This window comes from Stegostoma tigrinum, chromosome 46, assembly GCF_030684315.1.
Source record: "Stegostoma tigrinum isolate sSteTig4 chromosome 46, sSteTig4.hap1, whole genome shotgun sequence".
Taxonomy (NCBI): Eukaryota; Metazoa; Chordata; class Chondrichthyes; order Orectolobiformes; family Stegostomatidae; genus Stegostoma; species Stegostoma tigrinum.
In genome coordinates this window covers 2,370,448-2,396,829 of record NC_081399.1, presented here as the reverse complement: position 1 = coordinate 2,396,829, position 26,382 = coordinate 2,370,448, and the positions used below count along the sequence as shown (strand labels likewise).

The 26,382-nt window shown below is 47.3% G+C and overlaps 1 protein-coding gene and 1 long non-coding RNA gene across 3 annotated transcripts; both read right to left on the bottom strand.

Moving 5' to 3' along the window:
- Window positions 1-9,077: 9,077 nt before the first annotated feature.
- LOC125449628 (uncharacterized) lies at window positions 9,078-13,288 on the bottom strand. Its single transcript, XR_007246942.2, has 3 exons — window positions 13,084-13,288; window positions 10,913-11,045; window positions 9,078-9,740 (listed from the first exon to the last, which is right to left on the bottom strand). It is a non-coding gene; the product is annotated as an uncharacterized LOC125449628 (long non-coding RNA).
- Window positions 13,289-15,516: 2,228 nt separating this feature from the next.
- Window positions 15,517-26,152, bottom strand: LOC125449629 (cystatin-B-like). 2 transcript variants are annotated; one of them, XM_048525475.2, is made up of 4 exons: window positions 25,963-26,152; window positions 25,093-25,194; window positions 18,405-18,506; window positions 15,517-16,128 (listed from the first exon to the last, which is right to left on the bottom strand). In XM_048525475.2, the coding sequence occupies exons 1-4, from the start codon at window positions 26,086-26,088 to the stop codon at window positions 15,997-15,999; spliced, it is 462 nt and encodes a 153-aa protein (XP_048381432.1). In that variant the 5' UTR covers window positions 26,089-26,152; the 3' UTR covers window positions 15,517-15,996. The 2 variants fall into 2 exon arrangements, with proteins under 2 accessions (XP_048381432.1, XP_059498800.1); XM_059642817.1 differs by lacking the exon at window positions 15,517-16,128 and adding an exon at window positions 17,651-17,773.
- Between the last annotated feature and the right edge of the window lie 230 nt (window positions 26,153-26,382).

Here is a 26,382-nt window from a genome sequence, read left to right as displayed (position 1 = left end):
AGCAATTCGATTTAGAATGTACCTAAAGTTTAGAATTAGAGTTTGGAATGATGGGAAAATAGGCCAAGTAAAAAATATGCAACACATTGTTGCCTATCCGTCAAAACCTGAGACTCTGCTGATTTAGTCAGAGATAATGGAACTGCAGGTGCTGGAAAATCCAAGATAACAAAGTGTGAAGCTGGATGAAAACAGCAGGCCAAGCAGCATCTCAGGAGCACAAAAGCTAATGTTTCGAGCCTAGACCCTTCATCAGAGAGCCTCTCTGATGAAGGCTCTAGGCCCGAAACGTCAGCTTTTGTGCTCCTGAGATGCTGCTTGGCCTGCTGTGTTCATCCAGCTTCACACTTTATTACCCTGCTGATTTAGACCCAAAGCTTAAGACACACTCCACTTAAAGATAACTTATCAGCAACCACAAGTTGTAGAACCATGACATTTGACCTGTCATGTGAACCTCCTTAAAGGGATGTGAAAAAGTACACAAAGTGATCTCCTTGTAAAATCTGACTCCATCTATAACAGTGTGTATAAGTATTATCATGTTTTTGTACTCAGAGATGACTGACCTGACCTTTTGTCAGTGTTGGCTCCCCGTCATATCACAAATAAAGCCGCTTTACCTCGAAGTCTAAAGCTCCAGTGTGTGACTAAATTAATATCTTCGACAACCAACTTGTCTACCTTCAGTAGCCCTAGCTGGGGTTTGAGATCAGTTACTGTGACAAATTCCCATCCGGACAAGTACCAGTGGACTTCCTCACACCAAAGATGACCACCAAACATTCCTTCTTGGTCTTGGTGAATTTGCGTTCAGCATCTTCCAAAGTCCAGGACGTGTACCCTATTGGGCTTTCCTTGTCCTTTGGGCCACCAGCCTCAATGCCATACAGGGAAGCATCTCCTGTCAGCACTAACTCTTGCTTTGGGGTTTTTTTGGGCCCAAACCTTAGCTACTTTTGTAACTTCTTTAAAGCTACTTCTTGGCCACGTGACCATTTCCAAGGCTGAACTTTTCTCAACAGCAGGTATAACAGTGCCAGGATGGAGCCCAGATTACATATAAACTTCCCATAATTATTCACACCAACCCAAGGAAAACCCAAAACCGTGGCACAGATCACCCTCACTTTAACTTCCAATGGGTGGTTTTGCCCAATCTGTAACACAGTTAGGTGGCTTGGGGCACCTGGAACACATATTTATCCCTTCTAAAGGCGGAAGTCTGCCTTGGAGAAATGCTAAAGCACTCTGTTCAACTCTGTTGCCAAGTGATCTTGATTGTCTTCCCAGCTCGCACATCATCCAGATAAGTGTCAACCTAGGGTAGCCATTGTCAAATGTTCTCCAAACGGTCCGCTGTGAAAAAAGCAGACAGTGCAGGCAGACAGTACCAAGGTGTAGATCTGGATGAACGCAGCAGGCCAGGCAGCATCAGAGGAGTAGGAAGGCTGAAGTTTCAGACCTATGCCAGACTTTCTGCTCCTCTGGCCTGCTGTGTTCATCCAGCCCTCCACCTTGCTATCTCAGATTCTCCAGGATCTGCAGTTCCTACTATCCCAGTGCAGGCAAGTGGCACTTTTATACATTGGTATAAACACTTATGGGTGTCAATTGTATTGTAGCTCGCTTCTGGGACTCCGCTTCGAGGTGCAATTGCAAGTAGGTGTGGCTCATGTCGAGTTTCATAAGGGATGGTGCTGCTTCCCCGCCAACTTTGTGTGCAAGTCCTCTGTGCAAGGGATTTGGTATTATCCAGCTGCAAGAAGCAATTTCTCATTTGTTTAAAATCCCCACAAAGCCAAAGCGAGCCTTCAAGCTTCGCTATTGGTACAACTGCTGGCTCCCCATTCTGCAAACTGTACTGTTTTGATGATTCCTTCTCTCTCCAACCTCCTGATTTCCATCTCTACTTTTGTCCACAAGACAATTAGAACTGGGCAGGCTTTGCAAAATCTCAGATTCGCTTCCTGATCAACATGTCTTTGGCTCCTTTGGCAGTCCCAAGCCTTTCCTGAAAAAAAAACAACCTCCTGGGTATTTCACCAGGACTACTCCGAGGCAGTGATTTTCTAATCAAAAAATGTTCAACCAATCTAACTGAATCTTTCTCAACCAACTCTTCCCCAACAGGCTTGGGCCTGAGGCTTTTAGTACCACCAGTGTTAACTGCATCAACTGTTTCTCACAGGAGACTGGGACCAAAGTCATATCTTTAATCTGCAACAGTTCCCCAGTGTATGCCCTCAGTCCGGCTGAGGTCTTCACAAACGAAAGGGTTTGAGTCAGTAGAAAATCTTGTTAAATACAAATCCTGCAACCATAAATTCAGCAGTGCTGCTATCGACCTCCAAGGGAACTGGGTGAACATTTAACCAAGCATTCATTTTAATCGATTCGATTTCGATGTTGCGAAGCAATTTCGTTTCTTTTCCAATCCATGGGGCTGGGGGTACTTTCCAGATGTACGCTCTCCGGGGCACTAGACTACAATTTTTCTTACTCATGTCAGGTCTAGCAGGACTTCTTTGCTGTTTCGAGTCTGCACCACAGCGACAATTACAATGGATTACTCGCCCAGATCCTGAAGGATTTCCTAGCCACTTGGCCAAAGCTTGGCTTTGTTGTGGACTGTCCTCAGGACCCCTGGGAGGGATTCACCTTGCATGAGGCTCTGCGGTTGCCTACGCTCGAGTGTTGTCCAAGCTCAGTCAAACAGGCGAGGGTATCCACCTCCATTGGTATGTCCTGTAGCTCCCATACTCCACTTGCTGCATTTTCCAATGACAAAGCCAGTTGTAGCATCAGTTTGAAGTCCAATTGGCCTTCTGAATGGCTATGTCATTAATCCCACATAATAAATGGCCAGCCAGCACCTCACTCAGTGTTAACCCAAAATCATATGCCTCTGCCAATCGTTTCAACCTCATCAAACATCCTGTTATGGATCTCCCGGTTCTCTAAACAGCCAAATAAAACTGATAATGTGTCCGAATTAGAGGAGATTTGGGGTCGTAGTATTCCTTAATCAACTCCATCAACTCTTGAAAGGTTTTAGTGTCTGGTGTCTCTGAGAAAGTTTATCCCCTTATCACCGAAAATGCTGCAGATCCGCAAGCAGTCGGGATTACTCATTGTTTTCTCATTTGCCCAGAAAAAGAAAGTGTTGCATGCTTCCATGACTGGGTCCAGTCTTTGACGGCTGGATCAAAGGAGTCAAGTTTCCCAAATAAACGCATGATGCTAGAAACGCTTATCACATCTCCAAGGTGACGGTTAAGAGCGAATGTTGTTACTACACAGAGGCCGGTATCCTGTCACCAGTTCACACTTTGTTTACTTGTGCACAGTACATTGGATGTGGTCAGCCAGCTCGGAGTCAGTCCCCAGAACGGAGTAGACTCTAAATTGAAATAACAAGGCGTAGGGCTGGACGAACACAGCAGGCCCTCTAGGCCTGAAACGTCAGCCTTCCTGCTCCTCTGATGCTGCTTGGCCTGCTGTGTTCATCCAGCTCTACACCTTGTTATCTCAAATTCTCCAGCATCTGCAGTTCCTACTATCTCTGAGACTCTAAATTGCCTGTTTTCGATTTATTTATTTATTTTTTAAGTGCGGTGACTCAGTAAAAATGCCATTGTGCAATTTAATTTTAATCCACGTTTCCAGAACCACAAAATACACCCATGTAGCCCGAGAACCAGTAACAAGCAAAGGGAAGGCGATGTGGTATTATCACTGGACTGTTAATCCAGAGACCCAGACCACATTCTGGGGACCTGGGTTCCAATCCCACTACAACAGATGGTGCAATTTGAATTCAATAAATGTCTGGAATTAAGAGGCAAATGATGACCATGAATCCATTGTGAATTGTTGGGAAAACCCATTTGGTTCACCATAGCCCTTTAAGGAAACTGTCATCCTTAAGTAGTCAGACCTACATGTGACTCCAGGCCCACAGAAATGTGGTTGACTCTTAAATGACTTCTGGGCAACTAGGGATGGACAATAAATGCAGCCCAGCCAGAACACCCTCATCCCATAAGTGAATAAAGGACAAAAGTGGGCCTGATAGAGACATTACTGACATGAAAAGACAAAGGGAATGCAGCAGTTAAGGATTAAATCAAAATAGGGTTGGAGAGGCAAATAAAGCACTCCATCCTCGGTGTCTTACTCTCTCTAAATGCTTTGAGAACACTAGTGGACACTGTGTGCTCCCTCTCCAGGGGCACCCAACATCAGCATAGCTACAGAAGTGGGGCAGATGCCTAGGCCTGCTTATAAAGTCAACCAAGGCTTCATGATTAGCCCAGGTTAACAATCCCAATCAACGGTTGCGTCGCCAACAGGATCCACCTGGTTCCAATCATTACACCGTCAAAATTTAATTTCTTGCATCCCAGACCGATGAGTGCTCAGTGAAAAGTCTGGAATTTCTGTTTCTTTTCAATTATTTATAACATCTGGTATTCCAAGCATAATCCATAGACCCATAGAAATGATACAGCACGCAAGGGGCCTATTTGGCCCATCTTGCCCATGCTGACCCAAATATACCCAGATGCCCTTCATAATCCTTCCTTCCCACACACTGCCCATCACCCTGCAGCTTACAGTGCTGAGAATCAGGTGTTATTTAAAATAATTTAAACTTTCTGCCTCCATCATTAACTCAGGCAGTGAATTCCAGACACCCACCAGCCTCTGTAGAAAAAAGCGTTTCCTCTCTTCACATTAATCCTTCTACCACACATCGTGAATCTATGTCAGATTTCTTTTTAAAATCCTTGCCTTTCCAAATACATGTAAATCCTCCATTTCGATACCCCTCCAACAACATACTGACAACAGACTCACCAGCCTGTAGTTCCTTGGCTTTTCCTCACCAACTTTCTTAAACAGTGACATTAGCCACAATCCAGTCTTATAGCAACTCACCCATGGCTATTGATGATACAAATATCTCAGCAAGTGACCCAACAGTCATTTTCCTAGCTTTCCACAATGGGAGACACCTCATCAGGCTCTGGGGATTTATCTACCTTTATGCATTTTAAGACATCCAGCACCTCCTCCTCTGTATCTTGTTAAAATATCATTAATCATTTTTCTAAGATTTCTAGCTTCCATGTCCTTCTCCACAGTAGACACTGTCATGAAATATTCATTTTGTATCTCATCCATCTCCTGAAATTCCACATAAAAATGGCCTTGTTGATCTTTAAGGGGCCCTATTCCCTCCCAAGTTACTCTTTTGTCCTTAATATTTGTAGAACATCTTAGGATTCTCCTTAACCCAATTTTCCAGTGCTATCTCCATAAGCTTGATAATTCTGACTATGAATTGCAGTTTATGATGAGTACAGACTCTGAAAATGGTTCCACGATTCCTGGCAATTCAGCCACAAAATGCGGTACAGCCCCACCAACTGATGCAGAAACCTCCAGGCAAAACAGCTCCTGGTGTTTGTTACCATTGCCTATGTGCCCTTGAGAAGGTAACGCTAAGGTGCCTTCTCGAATCACTGCAGCCAATAAGGAAACAGCACCATTAGATATGGGAGCCAGATTAATCCTTTGGGCACATCGTGTCGGCTCCACCATTCGATCATGGCTGATACGTTTCTCAACCCCATTGTCCTGCCCTCTCCCTGTAACCCTGGATCCCTGAACCAATCAAGAACTCATCTATCTCTGTCTTAAACACAGGCAGTGACTTGCTCTCCACAGCTCTCTGCAGCAATGAGTCCCACTATAATGAGATTCACTACCCTCTAGTTGGAGGCATACCTCCTCATCTCAATTCTAAATGGTTGTCCCTTCATTCCGAGGCTGTGCCCTCGGCTCATCGTCTCTCCTACTGATGAAAACATCTTCTCTATGTCCTGTGCATACAAGCTACTCAGTATTCTGTATATTTCAACCAGATTCCCCACCCCATCCTTCAAAACTCCATTGATTTCAGATACAGAGTCCTCAACAGGTCCTCATTTTGGAAACCCTTCACCCCCAGGATCATTCTTGAGAACGTCCTTTGGACCGTGTCAAACACCAGCACATTTTTCCTTTGAAATGGGGTACAAAACTGCTCACAATATTCCACATACATCTGACCAGAGCCTTATACAGCCTTGGAGGTATATCTCTGCACTGTATTAGAGCCCTCTAGAAGCAAACACTGATATTTCCATTAATTTCATAACCTCCAAATGAACCTGTATGTTGACCTTAACAGACCCTGAACTGGGACTCCCAAGTCCCTTCGTGCTTCAGAATTCCAAAGCCTATTCCCCATTTAAAAATAGCCTGCAACTCCTTTTTTTTCCCAATCAACATGTACAACCTCACACATTCTTACATTGTATCTCATCTGCGACTTTTCTCCTCATTCTCCTAGCCTGCCCAAATATTTCTGCTGCCTCCCCTGCCTCCTCAGCACCACCTGTCCCTTTACATATCTCTGCATCATCTGCAAAGTTAACAACTCTCAATGAAGTTGAGAAACACAACAGCCATGATCAAGCGGTGGAGCAGAATTGATGGGCCAAATGGTCAACTTATGTTCCGACATCTTATAGTCTTTTGGAAATGTATAGTAGGCCAGGACAGAGAAAATTCCTCTGAGCGACTACATCATTTACAGACTCAGCAGAACATAGGAAAGTGGGAAAAAGGGCTGGGTGCTGGTCAGTTCAAGTTTACAATTGAAGGTAGCCTCTCTCAACATGGCTTCGAATGTATGGGAACAGGGAATTATATTGTCATCACTTGAGGGATACTGAATGCAGGGAAGCCATGCCTAACAAATTTGAATGGATTTTTTCGAGGATGTGACGAGGTATATTGACGAGGGTGATTCCCCATCACTCATTGCCCAGAATCATTTAAGAGTCAACCACATTGTCGTCGTTCTGGAGTCACATGGAGGCTAGACCACATAAAGAAGACAGTTTCATTCCCTAAAGGACAGCGGTGAACCAGGTAAGGTTTTCCTGACAATTGACAATGTATTTGTGGTTTCATTACAATTTTTCTAAATTGATTACAAATTGCCTCATCTACAGAGGCAGGATTCTGAGCCATGTCCCCCAATCATTATCTGGGTCTCTGGAATAACAATCCAGTGAAAATACCACTGGGCCATCCCCAGTTAGGAGTAAGTTTGCAGATGACAAATACTGATGGGAGGTGGAGAATGAGGAGGAAGGTCTAAGAATACAATAGGATTATTATCGGATTGGTCGGATGGGCAGATCAATGGCAGATGGAATTTAATCCTGATAAATGTGCAATGATGCACTGTGGAAAAAGGAAGAAGACAAGGGAATACTTATTGAATGAGAAGAAACTCAGAAGCTCAGAGGAACAGAGAGATCTTGGGGTGTTTGTCCACTGATCCCTGAAGCTGGCAGGTCAGGTTAACGGGGGGAGTGAGAAGGCACAGAGGGCACTCCCTTTTATCAGGGGAGGTACAGATGATAAAAGCAGGGAGGTCATGTTGGAGCTATACAGGGATTTGGCTTGGCTGCAGCTGGAGTCTAGTGTGTGCTGATCTGGTCAACACTCTATAAGAACGATGTGATTGTACTGGAGGGGCTGTAGAGGAGTGAGAAAAAAAGATGTTATAGATGTGATGGAACAGTTTAGCAATGAAGAGAGACTGGATAAGGGTGGTTATTTGAAGCAGAGAACGGTTCTGATGGACTTGTGTCACATTATAAGGGACATGGCTGTGTGAATAGAATGCAGCTGTTAGCCTCCATTGAAGGTTCAACAAGGGGGCATCATGTAAAGTGAAAGGCAGTGTTTTTTTTGAGGAAAAAATGCTTTCAACACCAGGGCAGGATGGGAGTGTGGGGTACACTACCTGGGAAGATAGTGAGGGAGGAAACCTCAGAACTTGTGAAAAGTACTTGGATGAGCAGTTGAAATGTGGGAACAATCAAGGCGATGAGCCTAGTGCAGTAAAGAGAGATGAGTGCAGATGGGTTGACATAGATTTGATGGGCTGAAGGGCCTCTGTTGTTCACTATGTCTCTGTGAAATTGAACACAGAGAGAGGAATAAAGAACTTTACCAGTTTAGCAATGCTTTAGGAAACCACAGAGCTCACAGCTCCTACTTCAGAGATTTATCGTGAAAGAGGGAGAGAACGGAAAACTGGGAGGACATTTGTTGTTCCTTCAAAGACACAGAAATAAATGATGGGCTGAATGGTCATCTCCTACATTGCATCATTCGATGTTTCATAACTTCAGCGGTTGGAAATGTTTTCTAAAATAATCATTTCCTCAAATTAGCGGCAGGAGCATTCTCATCATGCACCCACCACATGGGAACACCTTCTGCTTAATATATGCTAGGGGAGGGGAAGTTCCAGAACAATCAGCACATTTACAGACAGTAACCCTTTACAGGCTTCATTCCACCTTAACATGGAACTTAGGGGTTTTGAGGCTCTGTCATCACCATTGATGACAGCAAAAGGTGTGTGGGAATATGTGAAACATTCTCATTCCCTTTCACTCAGGATGATGTTACACACCCCCACATATCGAGCTTCAGACTTCATCTCTCTATCTCAGGTATGCAGTTAGAAAAACCAATATTATTCTCTCAAGACTGACCCTCCAAACAGGGCAATACACCCTCAGCATTGACCCTTCGACAGTGCAGCAATCCCTTAGCACTGACCCTCCGACCTCGTGGCACTCACTCAGCACTCTATGTCACAAAATTTTAAGATGTCAAAGATCCCATCAGTTATCACCACAGACATCTAATGAGGTACTCAACTAAAGTCACAGGCCAGCTCGGAAATGTTATATTTCGCTCACTGTTCCAAGTGACCTTCTGTCGACTAAAAACAAGATTACTATCACAGAACTGAACTCCTGCCTCTGTTTTATCTCTACGTCAAAATACAACTTACAATTGATAATAAGTGAGACACCATTGGACCTTTGCTCAGATAGAAGCTGGTGCCTTTCAGGGCAGTCAGCAGAGGTCAATTGTTACTTGGATCCATCTGGTCACACACCGAAAATTGAAAGAATCAATGATGACAAATAAACATTGCAAGACTATTTTATTACATGTCGTACGAAGCAGTTACAGTCAAAGAGACCAGCGCTTGGGCATGGGGGCATTCCAAGGGCAGCTTGCCATGTTCGAGATGCTGTTCAAATTTTCAGATGCCATTTAGCGAGCAGAGCTGTTCTGGAGTCCGGGGTTGAAGGTGTTGGGGGAGATGGGTGGGTCAGGGGAGGTGGCTTTACAGACCCAGATTCCATGAGCATCGCATTGAGCCTTTTCTGGCTGGATGTGTTTTGTGTGAAGGGTGCATTACCTGGTTGTGTTGAAGCATTAATCCTGCATCAGCATTAAATGCAGAACTAGCATTTATTCTCCAATTACTAATTGGCCTGGAAGTTGGTGAGCTGCCTTCTTCAACAACTCGGGTCCGTTTGTGTTCAGGGACAGCTGCGAGACAGGCACAGTTCAGTGGTCTGGATGAAATGGCATGAAACACGCAGGGAATTTCTTTTCAAACATCATAGAGCCATGAGGAGAGGGAGATGCAGCCATGTTCTGAGGCTCTCCTAGAAGAACTCAATCTCATCAGACAGCCTCTTGTCTGTTTGGATATCTACTAGTGATGGTTTCCCACCAGTAGAGGGCAGTGGCTGGTACGCCCACAAATGTACGCAATCATCAGCTTCCCCTACCTGAACCTTCAAAACAAAAACACACCAATGAGTTTACAAAGAACGTTTCTCACAGCTGCCCCCGAGAGCATGAAGCACAATATCTCACTGATACCTCTTGGAGAGCACAGCACTCAGTCAGTACTGACTCTCCAACAATGAACTGCTTCCTCTGTACTGCAACTTCAGCGGTGACAAACCGATCTTTTTCTATAAACAGCTCCAAGCCTGACAATCCTTCCCTATCTCTGTAACTCTCTCCACCCCCTACAACCCCTCCCTATATCTATAACCCCCTCCAGCGCCTACACCCCCTCCATATCTCTGAGATCCCCTCGAGCCCCTACACACCCTCCCTATCTCTGTCACCTCCTCCAGCCCATAGAAGCCGAACCATCTCCGAAATCTCCTCTCGCTCCTACACCACTCCCTATCTGTGGAATCTCCTCCAGCACTGACAAACTTCCCTCTCACTGTCACTCCCTCAAGCCCCTTGACCACTCCCTATCCCCCCTGTCACTTCCTACAGCCCCTACACCGTTCCCTAGCCCTGTCATCTGCTCTCGTTCCTGCAAACGTCGCCAATCTCAGTCGTATCCCTGCCAGCTCCTCCAGCCCCTACACCCCTCCGTCTATCAGTCTCAGTCACCACCACCAGCAGCTACACCCCTCCCTATTTCCGTTATCATTTCCAGTCCCTCCACTCAACCCTATCTCTGTCATTTCTATCAGCCCCTACACACCTGGCTATTTTGGGAAACACCCCCGAACTTGAGTCCTGTCCCCACCTCAAAACTCTTCCAGCTGCTACTCCACTCCCTAACTCTGCAACCTCCTCTGGAAAATACACATCTACCTACCTCTGTAACCTCCTACAGACCCTACACCCTTTTCTATTCCACTCCTGACACCCCTCCCAATTTCTGTAAAATCCTCCAGCACATACACTCCTCCCGCCATATTGCTAACACCTCCCCGAGCCCCTAAATACCTCCCTATTTATCTAGTCCCTTCCAGCCCGTAAACCTCCCAATCTCTGTAGCCTCGTCCAGACCCTGCACCCTCTGTAACTTATTCTGGCCATTACATCTCTCCCTATCTCTGTCACCATTCAGTATCTACACCATTCCCTATCCCTATCACCTCCTCCAGCACCCACACACTGCACAATCTGACACCTCCGCCACCCCGATACTCACCCTCCCTTATCACTCTTGCTTCCTCCAGCCCCTACAATTCCACGTTGTCCATGAGCTCCCACATTCCAACAATTTCCCTTGTCCTTCCTTGGGGCGTGTTTCAGAATTCTGTGATCACACGTTCTCGAAGAACCTATTTGCATTGACATGAGATATTTGTTTATTGACGGAACAGAGCAACTGAATGCAAAAATTACTAACGTTTTCAAACACTGAGCTCAGTGAGTTTTCACAGTGAAACAATTTCAATGTTTAACAAAGTGGGTAACAATTAGTTTTTTTAAAAAGAGAACATTGAAGTACGGGGTTGGATTGAGAAGTGAAGCAGGAACACAAGAAGGAAGATTGTGGTCGGCAGATCAGCAGATTGTCCATTTGATCAGATTGGAAAGCTACAGAGAAACGCTGCACTGAGAGCAGCAGGATGAGGGATTGTCTGACAGAGAGGTGGAAGGTGCATATCACAGGGCGTGCCAGTGTTGATGTGTGAGGATGGGGTGGGAGAGAGAGAGAGGGATGTGATAGTGTGTGACAGTAGATGACAAGGGCAGGAATAGTTACAAGCAGGAAAAACAATATCCTCGTGTGTAAGAAACAAAACCAGAGGAGTTCAGTGCAGAATCAGATTCTCATGGAATGGCACTGCACGATTGAGGGGCCGAGTGGACATGACAGTTTGTAATTTAGCTGGTCCTGGGACCTGTGGGTAGCTTCTGTCAGTATAAAGCTGTCAGAGAAAAGCAGGTTGATTGTGTGTACGTACCTTGATGAAGTAATTTTTTCCAGCTACTAATTGTGAGCGATATGAGATTGCCCGATAAATCGGCAGAGATCTGTGCAACCGTTCCTCAACTGTAGGCTTCACGTGGGCACAGACGTGATGGGGAAATACAGTAAATATCAGCATCTCTGAAGAGTACACAACGTCTCAGATACTCCATGCCGAAGGAGCGCTGCACTGTCTGAGGCGCAGTGCTGAGAGAGGGTAACTGCTGAGGGATCGCCAAACTGTCGGAGGGTCAGTGCTGAAGGAGCGGGCACTGTCGAAAGGTCAGTGCTGAGCGAGTGGGCATTGTCGGAGGGTCAGTGCTGAGGGAGCGGGCACTGTCGGAGGGTCAGTGCTGAGGGAGTGCCGCACTGTCAGAGGGTCAGTGCTGAGGGAGCGCCGCACTGTCAGAGAGTCAGTGCTGAGGGAGCGCTGCACTGTCGGAGGGCCAGTGCTGAGAGAGGGGAACTGCTGAGGGAGCGGGCACTGTTGGCGGGTCAGTTATGAGGGAGTGGGCACTGTCGGAGGGACAGTGAAGAGGGAGCGGGCACTGTCGGAGGGTCAGTGCTGAGGGAGCGCCGCACTGTCAGAGAGTCAGTGCTGAGGGAGCTCCGCACTGTCAGAGAGTCAGCGCTGAGGGAGCGCCGCACTGTCGGAGGGTCAGTGCTGAGAGAGGGTAACTGCTGAGGGAGCGGGCACTGTTGGCGGGTCAGTTATGAGGGAGTGGGCACTGTCGGAGGGACAGTGAAGAGGGAGCGGGCACTGTCGGAGGGTCAGTGCTGATGGAGCGCCGCACTGTCGGAGGATCAGTACTGAGGGAGCGCCGCACAGTCGGAGGGTCAGTGCTGAGGGAGCGCCGCACTGTCAGAGAGTCAGTGCTGAGAGAGGGTAACTGCTGAGGGAGCGCCGCACTGTCGGATGGTCAGTGCTGAGGGAGCGCCGCACTGTCGGAGGATCAGTACTGACTACCTGCTGCACTGTGTGATAGACTCTTTCAGTTGGGACACGAAACCAATCCCACAGGCAATGTTGAAAGGTGAGCCATTGCCTCTGTCTTGGAGGAGAAAGTTGCCCTCTCAACTACAGCAAGTTTTCACCGTCTTATTCTCACTTTAGTCATTTGTGGATTCTTGTTGTGCACAAATGACATGTGAAGCCTGTAACTCCCAACATTGTCTCCACCAGAAATCAAACACTTCAATTTCATCAAAGGCTCAAAGCTGCCCAGAGCTAGTGAAATATGGAGTGAGCTGGCCTGGTTGTTCGGCATGCAAAAGAAGCTAAAACAACTTTTATACGTATTCGTGTGATAACTACGTAAAGTATATTACAGCAGATATGACAAGACTCCAGGCTGGTTGAAGCCACATAATATAACATATGCATGTTGAGAAAGATTACTTACTAACTGTACACTGTCCTGAATCTCACTCGTGGCAGCTGCAACAACAGATCGGCCACCAATGGAATGTCTCACATTTGTTCGATAACAAAGTTTGGAGCTGAATGCACACAGCAGGCCGAGCAGCATCTTAGGAGCTCAAAAGCTGATGTCTCAGGCCTAGGCCCTTCATCAGAGAGAGGAATGGGGAGAGTGTTCTGAAATAAATAGGGAGAGGCGGGGAGGCGGACTGAAGTTGGATAGAGGAGAAGACAGGTGGAGAGGAGAGTGTGGGTGGAGAGGTAGGGAGGGGACAGGTCAAGGAGGCGGGATGAGGTTAGTATGTGGGAAATGGAGATGTGGCTTGAGGTGGGAGGAGGGGATAGATGAGAGGAAGAACAGGTTAGGCAGGCACGGACGAGCTGGGCTGGTTTTGGCATGCAGTCGGGGAGGGAACAAGCTGGGCTGGTTTTGGAATGCAGTGGGGGAAGGGACGTTTTGAAGCTTGTGAAATCCACATTGATACCATTGGGCTGCAGTGTTCCCAAGCGGAATATGAGTTGCTGATCATGCAACCTTCAGGTGGCATCCTTGTGCCACGGCAGGAGGCCCATGACGGACATGTCATCTGAGGAATGGGAGGGGGAGTTAAAATGGTTCACGACTGGGAGGTGAAAGACACTCAGAAGCTCAGAGGAACAGAAGGATCTTGGGGTGTTTGTCCACTGATCCCTGAAGCTGGTAGGTCAGGTTAATGGCGGAGAGAGAAGGCACGCAGGGCACTCCCTTTTATCAGTGGAGGTACAGATGATAAAATCAGGGAGGTCATGTTGGATCTATATGGAGTTTTGTCTTGGCCGCACCTGGAGTCTAGTGTGTGCTGATCTCGTCAACAGTCTATAAGAACGATGTGATTGTATTGGAGGGGCTGTAGAGGAGTGAATAAAAAAGGATGTTATCGATGTGATGGAAAAGTTTAGCAATGCAGAGAGACTGGATAAGGGTGGTTATTTGAGGCGGAGAACGGTTCTGATGGACTTGTGTCACATTATAAGGGACATGGCTGTGTGAATAGAAAACAGCTGTTCTCCTCCATTGAAGGTTCAACAAGGGGGCATCATGTTAAAGTGAAAGGCAGTGTTTTTTTCTCGGCAAAAATAGTTTCACCACCAGGGCAGGATTGGGGTGTGGGATGCGCTGCCTGGGAAGATAGTGAGGGAGGAAACCTCAGAACTTGTGAAAAGTACATGGATGAGCAGTTGAAATGTGGGAACAATCAAGGCGATGAGCCTCGTGCAGTAAAGAGGGGTGAGTGCAGATGGGTTGACATAGATTTGATGGGCTGAAGGGCGTCTGTTGTTCACTATGTCTCTGTGAAAGTGAACGCACGGAGAGGAATAAAGAACTTTACAAGATTAGAAATGCTTCAGGAAACCACAGAGCTCATAGCTCCTGCTTCAGAGATTTATCGTGTAAGAGGGAGAGAACGGAAAACTGGGAGGACATTTGTTGTTCCTACAAAGACACACACTTAAATGATGGGCTGAATGGTCATCTCCTACATTGCATCATTCGATGTTTCATAACTTCAGCGGTTGGAAATGTTTTCTAAAATAATCATTTCCTCAAATTGACGGCAGGAGCATTCTCATCATGCACTCACCACATGGGAACACCTTCTGCTTAACATACGCTAGGGGAGGGAGAGTTCCAGAACAATCAGCACATTTACAGACAGTATCCCTTCACAGACTTCATTCCACCTTAACATGGAACTTATGGGTTTTGAGGCTATGTCATCACCATTGATGACAGCACAAGGTGTGTGGGAATATGTGAAACATTCTCATTCCCTTTCACTCAGGATGATGTTACACACCCCCACATATCGAGCTTCAGACTTCATCTCTCTATCTCAGGTATGCAGTTAGAAAAACCAATATTATTCTCTCAAGACTGACCCTCCAAACAGGGCAATACACCCTCAGCATTGACCCTTCGACAGTCCTGCAATCCCTTAGCACTGACCCTCCGACCTCGTGGCACTCACTCAGCACTCTATGTCACAAAATTTTAAGATGTCAAAGATCCCCTCAGTTATCACCACAGACATCTAATGAGGTACTCAACTAAAGTCACAGGCCAGCTCGGAAATGTTATATTTCGCTCACTGTTCCAAATGACTTTTGACGACTAAAAACGAGATTACTATCACAGAACTGAACTCCTGCCTCTGTTTTATCTCTACGTCAAAATACAACTTACAAGTGATAATAAGTGAGACACCATTGTCCCTTTGCTCAGGTAGAAGCTGGTGCCTTTCAGGGCAGTCAGCAGAGGTCAATTGTTACTTGGATCCATCTGGTCACACACCGAAAATTGAAAGAATCAATGATCACAAATAAACATTTCAAGACGATTTTATTACATTTTGTCCGAAGCAGTTACATTCATAGAGACCAGCGCTTGGGCATGGGGGAATTCCAAGGGCAGCTTGCCATGTTCGAGATGCTGTTCAAATTTTCAGATGTCCTTTAGCGAGCAGAGCTGCTCTGGAGTCCGGGGATGAAGGTGTTGGGGGAGATGGGTGGGTCAGGGGAGGTGGCTTTGCACAGACCAAGATTCCATGAGCATCGCATTGAGCCTTTTCTGGCTGGATGTGTTTTGTGTGAAGCGTGCATTAGCTGCTTGTGTTGAAGCATTAATCCTGCATCAGCATTAAATGCAGAACTAGCATTTATTCTCCAATTACTAATTGGCCTGGAAGTTGGTGAGCTGCCTTCTTCAACAACTCGGGTCAGTTTGTGTTCAGGGACAGCTGCGAGACAGGCACAGTTCAGTGGTCTGGATGAAATGGCATGAAACACGCAGGGAATTTCTTTTCAAACATCATAGAGCCATGAGGAGAGGGAGATGCAGCCATGTTCTGAGGCTCTCCTAGAAGAACTCAATCTCATCAGACAGCCTCTTGTCTGTTTGCATATCTACTAGTGATGGTTTCCCACCAGTAGAGGGCAGTGGCAAGTGCACCTGCAAATGTACGCAATCATCAGCTTCCCCTACCTGAACCTCCAAAACAAAAACACACCAATGAGTTTACAAAGAACGTTTCTCACAGCTGCCCCCGAGAGCATGAAGCACAATATCTCACTGATACCTCTTTGAGAGCACAGCACTCAGTCAGTACTGACTCTCCAACAATGAACTGCTTCCTCTGTACTGCAACTTCAGCAGTGACAAACCGATCTTTTTCTATAAACAGCTCCAAGCCTGACAATCCTTCCCTATCTCTGTAACCCCATCCACCCCTACACACCCTCCTTATCTCTGTAAACCCCTCCAGCCCCTACACACTCTCCCTATCTCTGTAACCCCCTCCAGCCCCTACACCCCCTCCCTATCTCTGTAACCCCCTCCATCCCGTACACCCCATCCCTATCTCTGTAACCCCCTCCAGCCCCTAAACCCCCTCCCTATATCTGTAACCCCCTCCAGCCCCACACCCCCTCCTAAACTCTGCAACCCCGTCCAGCCCGTACACCCCCTCCCTATCTCTGTAAAACCCTCCAGCCCCTACACCCCCTCCCTATATCTGTAACCCCTTCCAGCCCCTACACCCCCTCCCTATCTCTGAGATCCCCTCCAGCCCATACACACCCTCCCTATCTCTGTAACCCCCTCCAGCCCCTACACCCCCTCCCTATCTCTGTCTCCCCCGTCCGCCCCTACACCCCCTCGATATCTCAGTCACCTCCTCCAGCCCATAGAAGTCGAACCATCTCCGAAATCTCCTCTCGCCCCTACACCTCTCTCTATCTGTGGAATCTCCTCCAGCTCCAACACACTTCCCTATCACTGTCACTCCCTCAAGCCCCTTGACCACTCCCTATCCCCCCTGTCACCTCCTACAGCCCCTACACCGTTCCCTAGCCCTGTCATCTGCTCCAGCTCCTGCAAACGTCGCCAATATCAGTCCTATCCCTGCCAGCTCCTCCTGCACCTACACCCCTCCGTCTATCAGTCTCAGTCACCACCAGCAGCAGCTTCACCCCTCCCTATTTCCATTATCATTTCCAGTCCCTCCCCTCAACCCTATCTCTGTCGTTTTTTTCAGCCCCTACACACCTGGCTACCTTGGGAAACACCCCCGAACTCGAGTCCTGTCCCCACCTCAAAACTCTTCCAGCTGCTACTCCACTCCCTAACTCTGCAACCTCCTCTGGAAAATACACATCTACCTACCTCTGTAACCTCCTACAAACCCTACACCCCTTTCTATTCCACTCCTGACACCCCTCCCAATTTCTGTAAGATCCTCCGGCACATACACTCCTCCCACCATATTGCTAACACCTCCCCCAGCCCCCGAAATACCTCACTATTTTTCTAGATCCTTCCAGCCCCTACTCCTCCCTATCTCTGTAGCCTCGTCCAGACCCTGCACCCTCTGTAACTTATTCTGGCCATTACATCTCTCCCTATCTCTGTCACCATTCAGTATCTACACCATTCCCTATCCCTATCACCTCCTCCAGTACCCACACACTGCACAATCTGACACCTCCGCCACCCCGATACTCACCCTCCCTATCACTCTTGCTTCCTCCAGCCCCTACAATTCCACGTTGTCCATGAGCTCCCACATTCCAACAATTTCCCTTGTCCTTCCTTGGGGCGTGTTTCAGAAATCTGTGATCACACGTTCTCGAAGAACCTATTTGCATTGACATGAGATATTTGTTTATTGACGGAACAGAGCAACTGAATGCAAAAATTACTAACGTTTTCAAACACTGAGCTCAGTGAGTTTTCACAGTGAAACAATTTCAATGTTTAACAAAGTGGGTAACAATTAGTTTTTTTTAAAAAGAGAACATTGAAGTACGGGGTTGGATTGAGAAGTGAAGCAGGAACACAAGAAGGAAGATTGTGGTCGGCAGATCAGCAGATTGTCCATTTGATCAGATTGGTAAGCTACAGAGAAACGCTGCACTGAGAGCAGCAGGATGAGGGATTGTTTGACAGAGAGGTGGAAGGTGCATATCACAGGGCGTGCCAGGGCTGACGTGTGAAGATGGGGTGGGAGAGAGAGAGAGAGATGTGATAGTGTGTGACAGTAGATCACAAGGGCAGGAATAGCTACAAGCAGGAAAAACAACATCCTCGTGTGTAAGAAACAAAACCAGGGGAGTTCAGTACACAATCCGATTCTCATGGAATGGCAGAGCAGGATTGAGGGGTCGAGTGGACATGACTGTTTGTAATTTAGCTGTTCCTAGCATCTGTGAGTCGCTTCTGTGAGGATGAAGCTGTCAGAGAAAAACAGCTTAATTGTGTTTACGTACCTTGATGAAGTAATTTGTTCCATTTTCTAATTGTGAGCGATGTGAGGTTGCCCGATAAATCGGCAGAGATCTGTGCAACCGTTCCTCAACTGTAGGCTTCACCTGGGCACAGACATGATGGGGAAATACAAAAAATAACAGCATCACTGACGAGCACACACCCTGTCAGAAACTCCATGCCTAAGGAGCGCTGCACTGTCCGAAGCTCAGTGTTGAGAGAGGGTAACGGCTGAGGGAGCGCCACACTGTCGGAGCGTCAGTGCTAACGGAGCGGGCACTGTCGGAGGGCCAGTGCGGAGGGAGTGGGCACTGTCGGAGGGTCAGTGCTGAGGGACTGGGCACTGTAGGAGGGTCAGTGCTGACGGAGCACTGCACTGTCAGAGGGTCAGTGCTGAGGGTGTGGGCACTGTGGGAGGGTCAGTGCTGAGGGAGTGCCACGCTGTCAGACGGTCAGTGCTAAGAGAGCACCGCACTGTCGGAGGGTCAGTGCTGAAGGAATGCCGCACTGTCGGAGGGTCAGTGCTGACTGACTGCTGCAATGTGTGATAATGACTTTCAGTTGGGATACAAACCAATTCCTCAGGCAATTTGGAAACAAATATTTCAATTTATCAAAGACTCACAGGTATCCAGAGCTGGTGAAATAGAAGTGGACTGGTCGTTTTTTTTTCTACAGGCTAAAGAAGCTGTTACAACTTTTAGAGGTATTCAGATGTCAATTATGTAAAGTATATTACAGCAGACATGACCAGACTCCATGCTGGGTGATGTCTCCTGATATAACATATGCATGCCCAGAAAGATTACTTACAAACTGGACAATGGCGTGAATATCAAGCGGAGCATTTACAATACCAGATGGACCAACAAGTGCCATTCTTGTTGCCTATTATCTCTGTCTCTCTCACTCTGTTTCTCCTTTCAGCATTCTACCTTTATAAAGTCTGCTCCCTCCTCTTGCTCCTCCTCTCAGTAATGAAACATTCGACAGGGAAATCTCTCCCATTCTGTTAGCTCCAACCTCAGGCTGTCATCGTTTGCTTAATGCTATCGCCTGGAAATGAGGAGGTTGGTCTGCGTTTCTGTTGTGATCGCTTCACACCGTCCTTCCTTCTCTCTCTCTGACACATAAAAGTTCCTCCCTCCATTTTCTGTCACCTTCTGTCCTACAATTTTTAACGATGAAGATTCGAGATAGGAATGGACTAAACAGCTCTAGACTAGCTTTGGAACCCCAGGATGGTCAGTGTCTGGATCTCGGCTGTTTAAAGGGAACAGAGAATGTCCTGTCAACTCTGACTAAATTGCCTGCACTTTCAAAGAGCTACGATGGGCTGAATGGCCGTCTTGTGCCTTCCATCATTTTGCTTTTCACAATATCGTTTGTTGACCTGCTGGTGTAATGACCCAATTCGCTCGCGCCATCTCATGTCACTTTGAGAGTTCGCCACCGATTGTATCCGCACGAAGCCTCAGAGGCTTTGCAGTATTAACCCTGTGTGGTCATGCTCCCAGCCTCAGGGCTCATGTAGATTTGGAAGCTTCATTTTCTTCATTGAGGATGAGTTTGATAGCACGAAAAAATAAAAATACACAGAAACATAGAAACTACAAGCAGCAGTAGGCTCACAGTCTTTTGAATCTGCTCCACCATGCAATATGAGCATGGCTGTTCACCCCTCTCAGTCCCCTCTTCCTGTTTTCTCCCCAAATAAACTGACCCATTGAGCACCGAGAACGCTTTCGAACACTCTTGAAGTCGGCCAAACTTTAACCATCAACTCTGAATTCCTCTGATCATTATCTGGGTCTCTGCATTAACAATCCAGCGATAATACCACTGGTCCATCCCCAGTTAGGAGTAAGTTTGCAGATGACAACTACTGATTGGAGGTGGAGAATGAGGAGGAAGGTGTGAGATAACAATAGGATTATTATTGGATTGGTCGGATGGGCAGATCAGTGGCAGATGGAATTGAGTCCTGATAAATGTGCGATGATGCACTGTGGAAAAATGAAGAAGACAAGGGAATACTTAATGAATGAGAAGACACTCAGAAGCTCAGAGGAACAGAGGGATCTTGCGGTGTTTGTCCACTAATCCCTGAAGCTGGCAGGTCAGGTTAATGGGGGAGTGAGAAGGCACACAGGGCACTCCCTATTATCAGTGGAGGTACAGATGATAAAAGCAGAGAGGTCATTTTGGAGCTATATGGGGTTTTGGCTTGGCCGCAGATGGAGTCTAGTGTGTGCTGATATGGTCAACACTCCATAAGAACGATGTGATTGTATTGGAGGGGCTGTAGAGGAGATTAAAAAAGGATATTAGGCGTGATGGAGCAGCTTAGCAATGAAGAGAGACTGGATAAGGGTGGTTCTTTGAAGCAGAGAACGGCTCTGATGAAGTTGTGTCACATTATAAGGGACATGGCTGTGGTGAAGAGAAAGCTGTGAATAGAAAGCAGCTGTAAGCCTCCATTGAAGCTTCAACAAGGAGGCATCATGTTAAAGTGAAAGGCAGAGCTTTTTTTTGAGGAAAAAATGCTTTCACCACCAGGGCTGGAAGGGGGTGTGGGATGCGCTGCCTGGTAAGATAGTTGAGGACGGAAACCTCAAAACTTGTGAAAAGTACTTGGATGAGCAGTTGAAATGTGGGAACAACCAAGGCCATGAGCCTCGTGCAGTAAAGAGAGATGAGTGCAGATGGGTTGACATAGATTAGATGGGCTGAAAGGCCTCTGTTGTTCACTATGACTTAATGAACGTGAACACAGAGACAGGAATAAAGAACTTTACCAGTTTAGCAATGCTTTAGGAAACCACAGAGCTCACAGCTCCTACTTCAGAGATTTATCGTGAAAGAGGGAGAGAACGGAAAACTGGGAGGACATTTGTTGTTCCTTCAAAGACACACACTTAAATGATGGGCTGAATGGTCATCTCCTACATTGCATCATTCGATGTTTCATAACTTCAGCGGTTGGAAGTGTTTTCTAAAATAATCATTTCCTCAAATTGACGGCAGGAGCATTCTCATCATGCACTCACCACATGGGAACACCTTCTGCTTAATATACGCTAGGGGAGGGAGAGTTCCAGAACAATCAGCACATTTACAGACAGTAACCCTTTACAGACTTCATTCCACCTTAACATGGAACTTATGGGTTTTGACGCTCTGTCATCACCATTGATGACAGCAAAAGGTGTGTGGGAATAACTGAAACATTGTCATTCCCTTTCACTCAGGATGATGTTACACACCCGCACATATCGAGCTTCAGACTTCATCTCTCTATCTCAGGTATGCAGTTAGAAAAACCAATATTATTCCCTCAGGACTGACGCTCAAAACAGGGCAATACACCCTCAGCATTGACCCTTCGACAGTGCAGCAATCCCTTAGCACTGACCCTCCGACCTCGTGGCGCTCACTCAGCACTCTCTGTCACAAAGTTTTAATATGTCAAAGATCCCATCAGTTATCACCACAGACATCTAATGAGGTACTCAACTAAAGTCACAGGCCAGCTCGGAAATGTTATATTTCGCTCACTGTTCCAAGTGACCTTCTGTCGACTAAAAACAAGATTACTATCACGGAACTTAACTCCTTCCACTGTTTTATCTCTACGTCAAAATACAACTTACAAGTGATAATAAGTGAGACACCATTGTCCCTTTGCTCAGATAGAAGCTGGTGCCTTTCAGGGCAGTCAGCAGAGGCCAATTGTTACTTGGATCCATCTGGTCACATCCCAAAATTGAAAGAATCAATGAGCACAAATAAGACGATTTTATTACATGTTGTGCGAAGCAGTTACAGTCAAAGAGACCAGCGCTTAGGCATGGGGGCATTCCAAGGGCAGCTTGCCATGTTCGAGATGCTGTTCAAATTTTCAGATGTCCTTCAGCGAGCAGAGCTGTTCTGGAGTCCGGGGATGAAGGTGTTGGGGGAGATGGGTGGGTCAGGGGAGGTGGCTTTACAGACCCAGATTTCATGAGCATCGCATTGAGCCTTTTCTGGCTGGATGTGTTTTGTGTGAAGCGTGCATTAGCTGCTTGTGTTGAAGCATTAATCCTGCATCAGCATTAAATGCAGAACTAGCATTTATTCTCCAATTACTAATTGGCCTGGGTGAGGATGTGGTGAGCTGCCTTCTTCAACAACTCGGGTCATTTTGTCTTCAGGGGCACCTGCGAGGCAGGCACAGTTCAGTGGTCTGGATGAAATGGCATGAAACACGCAGGGAATTTCTTTTCAAACATCATAGAGCCATGAGGAGAGGGAGATGCAGCCATGTTCTGAGGCTCTCCTAGAAGAACTCAATCTCATCAGACAGCCTCTTGTCTGTTTGCATATCTACTAGTGATGGTTTCCCACCAGTAGAGGGCAGTGGCAAGTGCACCTGCAAATGTACGCAATCATCAGCTTCCCCTACCTGAACCTTCAAAACAAAAACACACCAATGAGTTTACAAAGAACGTTTCTCACAGCTGCCCCCGAGAGCATGAAGCACAATATCTCACTGATAACTCGTTGAGAGCACAGCACTCAGTCAGTACTGACTCTCCAACAATGAACTGCTCCCTCTGTACTGCAACTTCAGCGGTGACAAACCGATCTTTTTCTATAAACAGCTCCAAGCCTGACAATCCTTCCCTATCTCTGTAACCCCCTCCAGCCCCTACGCCCCCTCCCTATATCTGTAACCCCCTCCAGCCCCTACACCCCCTCCCGATATCTGTAACCCCCTCCAGCCCCACACCCCCTCCCTAACTCTGTAACCCCGTCCAGCCCGTACACCCCATCCCTATCTCTGTAACCCCCTCCAGCCCCTACACCCCCTCCCTATCCCTGTAAGCCACTCCAGCCCCTACACCCCCTCCCTATATCTGTAACCCCTTCCAGCCCCTACACCCCCTCCCTATCTCTGTAACCCCTTCCAGCCCCTGCACCCCCTCCCTATCTCTGTAACCAACTCCAGCCCCTATACCCCCTCCCTATCTCTGAGACCCCCTCCAGCCCCTACGCACCCTCCCTATCTCTGTCACCCCCGTCCGCCCCTACACCCCCTCGATATCTCAGTCACCTCCTCCAGCCCATAAAACCCGAACCATCTCCGAAATCTCCTCTCGCTCCTACACCACTCCCTATCTGTGGCATCTCCTCCAGCTCCGACACACTTCCCTATCACTGTCACTCCCTCAAGCCCCTTGACCACTCCCCATCCCTCCTGTCACCTCCTACAGCCCCTAAACCGTTCCCTATACCTGTCATCTGCTCCAGCTCCTGCAAACGTCGCCAATATCAGTCCTATTCCTGCCTGCTCCTCCAGCCCCTACACCCCTCCGTCTATCAGTCTCAGTCACCACCACCAGCAGCTACACCCCTCCCTATTTCCATTATCATTTCAAATCCCTCCACTCAACCCTATCTCTGTCGTTTTTTTCAGCCCCTACACACCTGGCTACCTTTGGAAACACCCCCGAACTCGAGTCCTGTCCCCACCTCAAAACTCTTCCAGCTGCTACTCCACTCCCTAACTCTTTAACCTCCTCTGGAAAATACACGTCTACCTACCTCTGTAACCTCCTACAGACCCTACACTCCTTTCTATTCCAGTCCTGACACACCCCTCCCAATTTCTGTAAGATCCTCCAGCACATACACTCCTCCCACCATATTGCAAACACCTCCCCGAGCCCCTAAATACCTCCCTATTTATCTAGTCCCTTCCAGCCCGTAAACCTCCCAATCTCCGTAGCCTCGTCCAGACCCTGCACCCTCTGTAACTTATTCTGGCCATTACATCTCTCCCTATCTCTGTCACCATTCAGTATCTACACCATTCCCTATCCCTATCACCTCCTCCAGCACCCACACACTGCACAATCTGACACCTCCGCCACCCCGATACACACCCTCCCTTATCACTCTTGCTTCCTCCAGCCCCTACAATTCCACGTTGTCCATGAGCTCCCACATTCCAACAATTTCCCTTGTCCTTCCTTGGGGCGTGTTTCAGAATTCTGTGATCACACGTTCTCGAAGAACCTATTTGCATTGACATGAGATATTTGTTTATTGACGGAACAGAGCAACTGAATGCAAAAATTACTAACGTTTTCAAACACTGAGCTCAGTGAGTTTTCACAGTGAAACAATTTCAATGTTTAACAAAGTGGGTAACAATTAGTTTTTTTAAAAAGAGAACATTGAAGTACGGGGTTGGATTGAGAAGTGAAGCAGGAACACAAGAAGGAAGATTGTGGTCGGCAGATCAGCAGATTGTCCATTTGATCAGATTGGAAAGCTACAGAGAAACGCTGCACTGAGAGCAGCAGGATGAGGGATTGTCTGACAGAGAGGTGGAAGGTGCATATCACAGGGCGTGCCAGTGTTGATGTGTGAGGATGGGGTGGGAGAGAGAGAGAGGGATGTGATAGTGTGTGACAGTAGATTACAAGGGCAGGAATAGCTACAAGCAGGAAAAACAACATCCTCGTGTGTAAGAAACAAAACCAGAGGAGTTCAGTACAGAATCAGATTCTCATGGAATGGCACTGCACGATTGAGGGGCCGAGTGGACATGACAGTTTGTAATTTAGCTGTTCCTGGGACCTGTGGGTAGCTTCTGTGAGGATGAAGCTGTCAGAGAAAAACAGGTTGATTGTGTGTACGTACCTTGATGAAGTAATTTTTTCCAGCTGCTACTTGTGAGCGATATGAGATTGCCCAATAAATCGGCAGAGATCTGTGCAAATGTTTCTCAACCGTAGGCTTCACCTGGGCACAGACGTGATGGGGAAATACAGTAAATATCAGCATCTCTGAAGAGTACACAACGTCTCAGATACTCCATGCCGAAGGAGCGCTGCACTGTCCGAGGCTCAGTGCTGAGAGAGGGTAACTGCTGAGGGAGCGCCACACTGTCGGACGGTCAGTGCTGAAGGAGCGCCACACTGTCGGAGGGTCAGTGCTGAGGGAGCGGGCACTGTCGGAGGGTCAGTGCTGAGGGAGCGCCGCACTTTCGGAGGGTCAGTGCTGAGGGAGCGCCGCACTGTCGGAGGGTCAGTGCTGAGGGAGCTCCGCACTGCCGGAGGATCAGTACTGACTACCTGCTGCACTGCGTGATAGACTCTTTCAGTTGAGACACGAAACCAATCCCACAGGCAATGTTGAAAGGTGAGCCATTGCCTCTGTCTTGGAGGAGAAGGTTGCCCTCTCAACTACAGCAAGTTTTCACCGTCTTATTCTCACTTTAGTCAGTTGTGGATTCTTGTTGTGCACAAATGACATGTGAAGCCTGTAACTCCCAACATTGTCTCCACCGGAAATCAAACACTTCAATTTCATCAAAGGCTCAAAGCTGCCCAGAGCTAGTGAAATATGGAGTGAGCTGGCCTGGTTGTTCGGCATGCAAAAGAACCTAAAACAACTTTTATAGGCATTCGTGTGATAACTACGTAAAGTATATTACAGCAGATATGACAAGACTCCAGGCTGGTTGAAGCCACATAATATAACATATGCATGTGGGGAAAGATTACTTACTGACTGGACAATGTCCTGAATCTCACTCGTGGCATCTGCAACAACAGATCGGCCACCAATGGAATGTGTCGCATTTGTTCGATAACAAAGTGTGAAGCTGAATGCACACAGCAGGCCGAGCAGCATCTTAGGATCTCAAAAGCTGATGTCTCAGGCCTAGGCCCTTCATCAGAGAGAGGAATGGGGAGAGGGTTCTGAAATAAATAGGGAGAGGCGGGGAGGCGGACTGAAGTTGGATAGAGTAGAAGATAGGTGGAGAGGAGAGTGTGGGTGGGGAGGCAGGGAGGGGACAGGTCAAGGAGGCGGGATGAGGTTAGTATGTGGGAAATGGAGGTGCGGCTTGAGGTGGGAGGAGGGGATAGATGAGAGGAAGAACAGGTTAGGCAGGCATGGACGAGCTGGGCTGGTTTTGGAATGCAG

Excerpts from the sequence above, each read along its gene's own strand:
- LOC125449629 (XM_048525475.2), bottom strand. The coding sequence starts at position 26,088 with ATGCTGCTCGGCCTGCTGTGTGCATTCAGCTTCACACTTTGTTATCGA. Across the intron at positions 25,195-25,962 it reads TTCAGGACATTGTCCAGTCA|GTGAAGCCTACGGTTGAGAA; the intron begins GTAAGTAATCTT and ends GTCTGTGCCCAG. Across the intron at positions 18,507-25,092 it reads GAAAAAATTACTTCATCAAG|GTGAAGCCTACAGTTGAGGA; the intron begins GTACGTACACAC and ends GTCTGTGCCCAG.